Here is a 7,835-nt window from a genome sequence, read left to right as displayed (position 1 = left end):
GAGCGCCGTGTACATAAAATCGTTTCCAGGTCAGTAAACACAACCAGAGTTCATACATAAGGCGCACGGGATTATAAGGAGCTCTGTCACTTTTCAGAAACTCAAAGGGTTGATTTTAAGTGCGCCGTATTTTCCAAAAAAACACGGTAATAACAACGGCCAGCTAGTGCTTTGTTGTGTATCTGACGGACGAAAGCTAAACCAGTTCCACACCACTGAAGCTGCAGCATTTTACAAACCAGTTCTGGTTCATCCGTTTCATTCAACGATCCGCTTTCGCCCTTCTCGTTCTCCGTCGCCCCCATGTGCGCATGAAAACAAAGGCACTGCGCATGCGCGTTTTACCCATATTCTATCGCCATATTTCATTTTCTTATCGTTGCCCAACATTACACCGGTGTTACCGTGAACGGTATAATATGGCCCAGCCCTAGCTGTCTGCTGCACTTAAAACTTGATTTTAAACACATTTAGTTCTGTGTTAGAGTCTTAAAGTCCCTTCAGCGTCAGCTTCACTCAGATTTTCACGTCATCTCCAAGATCCAACTGTGACGCACGTTTATCCATCAGAGCGACTGGAGCAATGAGACAGACGATTGATCATCAATCAGTGTGAAATGTTTGCAAGGAAACTGACAGACTGACAGCATCAGTGTCCACAGACATCTGACTCTGATGTCATCGCTGCCTCTGTCCTGTTATACTGGCGACTTAATGACTGCAAAAGCTTCACGTTAAGTAACCAACAAACTAACATTAATCTGGGACTTCAGTTTTTGTAAAAACAAACTGCTGCAGCAGATTTTGCTCCTCTGTGCGCGTTGGCAGCAACTATGAACGAGGAAACAAATGAGAGGGTCAGTCAGCTGGTTCAGGTGCAGCAGGAGGGAAACTCAGCATTTATTGAATAACACCTGCCAGTTATCAGGTTAGGTTCACAGTCTGTTACCATGGTAAGTGACTCAGAGTTGAAGTTACCTCATATCAGGGATAACAAACTCAGAGGAGCTCTGTTGAGCCAACCATCCCTTTAACGTTAACTAGTAATGACTTCATGAACTTTTTCACAAATAACATTTTAATCTTTAGAGAAAAAATGACCAATAATCATCCCACAGATGTAATATTATCTACAGCTACTCTTAGTACCATTGATGTTCATTTAGACTCTTTTTCTCCAATTGATCTTTCTGAGTAAAAGGCATCTGTTCACACAGCTCTTTGCTAACTACAGGCCAATCTCCAACCAGGCTGTAGGTATTACAGGTACTGTGCTGCAGTGGTTTGTATCATATCTATCTACTAGACTCCAGTTTGTGCATGTAAATGGAGAGTCCTCTTCACACACTGAGGTTAATTATGGAGATCCACAGGGTTCAGTGCTAGGACCAATTCTGTTTACATTATACATGCTTCCCTTAGGCAGCATCATTAGAAGACATAGCACACATTTACACTGCTATGCAGATGAGGATGGAGCTGTGAGGAACCTTGGAGTCATGTTTGACCAGGACATGTCCTTCAACGCACATATTAAACAAATATGTAAGACTGCTTTCTTCCATTTGTGCAACATCTCTAAAGTTAGAAATATCCTGTCTGAGAGTGACGCTGAAAAACTAGTTCATGTATTTATTACTTCCAGGCTGGACGACTGTAATTCATTATTATCAGGATGTCCTAAAAACTCCCTGAAAGCCTTCAGCTGATCCAAAATGCTGCAGCAAGAGTCCTGACAGACTAGAAAGAGAGAGCAGATTTCTCCTGTTTTGGCTTCCTGTTAAATCCAGAATTCAAAATCCTTTAAAAGTAATAATTTAAAAGTATAATGGGAGGAAGAGCCTTCGGTTTTCAACCACCATCATCATCCTCACTACTAACACCTTCAGTGTGAGGTCCGACTGATGTTTGACGATGGTGATCCTCTAAACAGGTGAGGACACAATGATCCAGGTATTTATGGATCAGCCTCAGCACAAGGCTCTGATGAAGCTCTTGTCATCGTTCTGTGGAGTTTTACCTGCCGACCACCGTGATGCTCAGTAACCACGATGCACCACAACCCGAGGGTGGACTCGGGTGAGACAAACACCTGCTCAGAGCACCGTAAGGACACACACAGCTCACCTGCACACACCTGAAGGTCTGCCTGTGTGTCTCTGTTCGGGTTCGTGTGTGTGTTTACCTTTTCCAGTGAGGGCACCAGCAGGCCTCTCCATTTCGGACCGTTCTCTTCGCTGAAGAAGTCGTACTGCGGCTGCGCCGCCTGCATGGCTGCCGCTCCCGCGGGTCTGAGCAGCCGGACTCACACGCCCGGTTCGGTGAGCGGCAGTCCGGGTCCAGCAGGGCGGGTGAAGCCGTGAAGCTCAGAACATCCGGGCCGATCCTCCAGAGCAGCCGCCCTCACTGCGACCATCCTCGGAGAGCTAGCCGTTAGCTCCTGGCTAGCAGCTGCCCGCGGCTCCGCTCACCGGGTGCAGAGCATGACGAATGGCCACCGGGACGCTGATCTGCCGCGGCGTTAGCCCGCCTGCTAGCGTTAGCGGCGGCTCGGTAAACGGACCGACCGGCCAGCAGCTGCCGGGCAGCGGGCGCGTTGTTACCGGGCGGGCGGGCGGTGCGGACCAAAGGCACACCGACTCTCCGGCGTTGTGGCTTTCGCTTAGCGTCCGCTGCCCACACTATGTCCCCCGGACTCTCTCAGACGGCGCGTCCGGCCCCGGGCCCCTGACAGGCGGACAGTCCGTGAGCTAACTGAGGGCGGTTGTTGTCACCAGAGTCTGGGGAACCGTAGAGTATCGGCTGCACATGCGTACAGGGCGAGTCCTGACGTATATGGGCGGGGCTCCTGCGCAGGAGAGCGTGCTTCACTGCGCGTGTCACAGTGACGTTGGCAGCCATGTCGACAAGTGAGGACTAAAAATAACTAACAAGATTCCAAATTCAACAAAAAAAATGAAATATGAAACAAAAATATTCAAAATTTATCAAAGAATAAATAAATACAAAACAAAAAATAACACCAAAATATCAAAAAGTACACAAAATCTTAATGTACAAAAGAAAATCTCTCGGTCCCACAGGTCTTTCCTCCCCACTGCTGTCAGACTCCACAACAAAGACTTGATCAAACACATCCACACGTGCAATAACACTATGTGCAATACTCTTTTTGGCATCATTGTATTATACTCAGTTGTATATAGCATTTGTATTCTATTTTATTCGATTGTGTATATAGTATTTTATTTTTATTTTATTCTATTGTGTACAGTATCTCATAGATATATTATTCCAGTGTTTTTTTTCTAATTTTTCTATGCAACTTTGCACTGTCCACTGCTGTAACAAACACATTTCCCACATGTGGGACTAATCTAGGTTATCTAATCTTAAAAATAATTTTTAGATATGTGTGTATCAGACATAAAACGAGCTAGCCCCTGCTGGACAAAGACTCACACAACCATCAGCCCCGTGGAAACAGAAATGTCGACCAACTGGAAGATGAATCAGGACCTCAGGATCATTTACAGCAATGACTGTTCTGACTTCCTGATACACACTAATATTTTCCACAGATCCAAAGAGCTCTCTGTTTCACCGGCAGCACTGAGCTGCACCCATAACCTGATTGATATTATCTAACCCGGCAACACCTTGGTTTCTGGAATAGCTGTTTAACCTACTGCTACCATGATCTGACTGGATGGCTGGATTTAGACAATAAATGGGGATATTTTAACCCTTTGGCGTCCACAGGCAGCTGTAAAGGAGTAGTGGGTTTTTAAAATAGCTTTGAGCTTAAGGCTGCTCTCACTGGAACAGTAAATGGACTGGTTCTTATATGGTGCTTTTCTAGTCTGAGCACTCAAAGCACTTCACACAGCTTGCCTCATTCTTCACACAAGCACTTTTTTCTGTGCTCTTTCTATCTGACATTCGCACACATTCATTTGAGAGTGACTTCAGGTCAGTATCTCGTCCAAGGATACCTGACATCTGATACCCACCCACCTTCCAGATTAGCAGGTGACCTGCTCTATCACCTGAGCCACAGCCACCCCAGTGAAGCCAGAAGAGGACGGAACAGGGACTGTGCTGACCCCCAAAGAGCTGAGTGGAAATAAAGGCTCTCATGTTTCCTGAGAGGCTGCTGAAGATTTTAGGGAACTTTTAATGATTTATGTGTTTGAAAAAATAAAAAGTTTTCAACATAAACTGAAGATGATCACTCTAAGCACAGTCTCTTTGTCATTGTGATAATAAGCAGCCGAGTCCCTGCATATTTAAACAATTTAACATCTCTGTGATGGCGCACCTTGTTCTTATAAGCGTTCTGGGCAGACTCAGAGCTCTCAGACCTCTCTCCAGTTTCCTGATTCTTTAGTTTTGTCACCTTCATGGTCGACGGAGCTTGGAAAGAAAAGCGTCTGGACTTCTTTAAGTTGCTTGAAGACGTTTCACCTCTCAGCCGAGAAGCTTCTTCTGTTCTAAGAGTCAAATGGTGGAGAGTCCCAGATTTAAACCCAGTGGGAGTTTCCCCCCACAGAGGGACAAAAGGACCCCCTGATGATCCTCTAATCACATGAGCCAAGGTATAAAAACGGGTGTGGGTCCCAATCAGCCAGGGTTTTGGGGGAGCTCATTGTGAAACCTATCGTGTGATTTCCTGAGGTCAGATGGCCCAGGATGTGAGTGGGCGTTAAGGCGTATGGGAAGGATCTCAAAACTGGATTATAGATGGCAGACAGTTGGTGTCGTAAGCCCCGCCCTCTGTTCAAAGATGGTCGCTCACAGTGGACATAGATGCTTCTTTCACTCCTCTTTCAAACCATCTGTCCTCTCTGTCCAAAATGTGAACATTGGCATCCTTGAAAGAGTGACCTTTGACCTTTAGATGCAGATGGACTGCTGAGTCTTGTCCCGTGGAGGTGGCTCTTCTATGTTGTGCCATGCACTTGTGAAGTGGCTGTTTGGTCTCGCCGATGAATGGAGGTGAAACGTCTTCAAGCAACTTAAAGAAGTCCAGACGCTTTTCTTTCCAAGCTCCTTCGACTGCAATGACCTGGATGACTGAGAACCTTCACAGACATACGTCTCCCTCATGGTTTGAGCTCCTGTTTCTGGGTTTCAGTGGTTCTTCTTCATGGTCACAAGTCACCGTTTCCCTCCGAGTTGTGCTGAACTGCTTCATAGCATCTGATGGTGCTGGAAGAAACTTTATTGAAATGTTCTTCAGTGACAAACATTTAGATTCGCTCAGGGCCAGGCTGGGTCAGGTACCTTTTAGAAAATACGAAACCTGCACACGTGAGAACATCAGCTCTTCCAACTACCCGGGTCACACGGTTCATGTTACAGGTGAATGACAGACTTTTCTGAGCAGCAGCACATGTGACTGTCTCCACCGGGTACCTTCTAACTCACCTGGTAACTGGATCCAGTCCACGTGAGTTGTGCTGCCCTGATGTGCTCAGTGAAGCCTGCGCCTCTTCATTATGTGATGTTATCAGAACCACAATAACACGCCTCACACACATTTAACAAATATTTAATTCTCAGATATAAATACATCCAACAAATGCTGACAGATCTTCCACAGGAGCAGCTACAGGTGACGAGTCCCATCATGTTTACACCATGTATTTACAGCTGTGTCCAGCAGGGGGCAGCAAAGGTTCCATGAGGGGACAGTGGAGCTATGATGGGGTATCAGGAGGAACATGGGAGCTTTCAGTGTGGAATCTACAGGTTAAAGGTCGATAGTGATGGTGAGTCACCGTTTCACTCTGCGTGTCGGCTTGAAATTAAATAAAGTTCTGACTTTGAGCCGCACACAAACATTTCATCCACCGTCATTCTCCCTCAGGAGCCTAAAGACCTCGATGGGTCCGTCCCCCTGATACTCCTCCTCACGCTCCTCCTCCTGATGATGGGAAGGATGCTGTGGACATTCTCAGTTTGGTGTCTGCAGCTGGTGGATGAATGTTTGTAATTCCAGATGTTTTTGAAAGCTCAGAGCCTGAACTTCAAACGTCCGATTCTGCTCGTACAGGGGGGTCACGAGAAGGCATCGGGGCTTCCGATAGGCTGATGCAGAGTCTCAGAGGCTGATACCTGAAAAAGCTTAAACATAAATGGTGTCATACCCTGTTTACAGAGGAGTCGGTGTCAGAGGTTAAAGGTCAACTCCTTTGTTTGATAACAGAGCGGCAGCACTGATACCTGGATCATCTGTTAGTGCGTTCCCTCCTGCGGGAAGCCTGAAGTCAGTGAGCAGCACCTGCTCAGCGTCGCAGAGTAAAGGGTTCAGTCTGTGGCTCAGCTCGCAGCTGAAAGCACATTTATATACACATCTGTGAGCGGCCGCCGCCATCCAAACCTGCAGCACGCCACCTGGTCACGTGACGCTCTGCAGCTCAGACTCTGATCCATCAGGCGGGATTCACACCTATCACGTTTTGAACTGGCTTGTGGATCCAAGCCGAACAAGAACAATCAGCTTTGCTTGTCTGTAATTGGCTGTCATCACTAAGAAGGCCACACCCGAACATCAAATGCCTAAGCAACGTGTGAACCCCGCATGACTGGATAACACTCACCTGAGCTCAGAGCGCTCGCGTGCACCTGAAGCTCCGCCCAACTGACTGATCGGAGCACAGCGCTCCGAAACATCCGCATGGGAAGGCTCCATGAAGATCACACCTGCAGCAGGTTTGGATCCCAGCGCACACCTGTGTGTGTGTGTGTGTGTGTGTGTGTTTCCTGTTATTGCTCCTGATGGGGACCCAGCTGCAGCAGCTTTGTGACCTGCCTCAGTTCAGGTGACTTTCACACCGATGAAGCTTCTGATTGGACGATGGGACAGCAGAAAGAAAACGGTGAGTCAGAGCTGACTGACAGACAGCTGCTGAGACCTGGCCACCTGTCTGACTCTCAACTGGGCTTTACATGTTTGATGTCAGGTAAGTACAGATGACTCACCTGATTGACCAACAGCTAATTTATCTTTTATTAACTTGATCACTGATGGTACCTTTGGCCACACCACTGCAGAGATGGATCACAGGAACCAGGCGAGGCTCAGAGTGCACGCTGAGGTGACCTGAGCTGGGTCCAAATCAGGAGCACGAACAGGTGCGCAGCTCCGTCTGCAGTCCGAGGCCCCTCCTATTACGGAACCGGCCAAAAATACACCTTTTGTCGTCCGAGAATCATCCTCTTCCTCGCCTCAGACGGAGGACTCGTGGGCGGTTTTGGACCGCAGTGCTCCGGCCCGGCTCAGGAAGGGGAAGGTGGTGCCGAGGCAGCCAGACGCTACAGTGAGACCCAGACTGGCCCAGGCGCAGCAGATGGACCAGCCATAACCGTGATCCACGTCAGCCGGCAGGCCGTAGATGAAGGGCGGGTTTCTGGAGAGGTCGTAGGTCACGCTGGCTGCATATGTGCACAGGGAGATGGTGCAGAAGATCCCTGAGAACGAATCAGAGACCAGATCAGACTGACACCTGAACCTGTGCTGGCTGTAATTGGCTGAGACCTGCAGGTGCATTACCAACAGGTAAAATATGAACCCTCTGACTGTCAACACAACCTGGTCTATAAGTGATGACGTATGAATCCTGCCTCCAGGTCCGAACTAGTCTGTGTTTACTAAGGCTGTTGTGTTTTTAACATGTTTTGTATCTTGTTCTATTTAATCTCAATAAACCCCTAAAAACATCCCTGTCAGCCTCTCTCTGTTTTTATCACCACTGTAATTCATTATTATCAGGATGTCCAAAAAACTCACTGAGAAGCCTTCAGCTAATCCAAAATGCTGCAGCAAGAGT

At 47.6% G+C, this 7,835-nt stretch overlaps 2 protein-coding genes across 2 annotated transcripts; both read right to left on the bottom strand.

Moving 5' to 3' along the window:
* Window positions 1–2,182: 2,182 nt before the first annotated feature.
* LOC106632867 (son of sevenless homolog 1-like) lies at window positions 2,183–2,850 on the bottom strand (the record flags this gene model as incomplete). Its single annotated transcript, XM_042217836.1, is given in 1 exon segment — window positions 2,183–2,850. A coding segment is annotated over 1 exon segment (90 nt), but the record flags the coding sequence as incomplete, so codon positions are not given.
* A 2,688-nt stretch (window positions 2,851–5,538) lies between these two features.
* On the bottom strand, window positions 5,539–7,479 carry LOC102307988 (transmembrane protein 178A; the record flags this gene model as incomplete). The annotated part of the gene is given in 2 exon segments (XM_005953178.3): window positions 5,539–6,335; window positions 7,201–7,479. A coding segment is annotated over 1 exon segment (245 nt), but the record flags the coding sequence as incomplete, so codon positions are not given.
* Between the last annotated feature and the right edge of the window lie 356 nt (window positions 7,480–7,835).

The sequence above is a fragment of the Haplochromis burtoni genome, unplaced genomic scaffold (genome assembly GCF_018398535.1).
Source record: "Haplochromis burtoni strain Fernald_Lab_line unplaced genomic scaffold, NCSU_Asbu1 Contig_3210, whole genome shotgun sequence".
In the NCBI taxonomy this organism is placed as follows: Eukaryota; Metazoa; Chordata; class Actinopteri; order Cichliformes; family Cichlidae; genus Haplochromis; species Haplochromis burtoni.
This window is presented reverse-complemented; position numbering and strand designations above follow the sequence as displayed.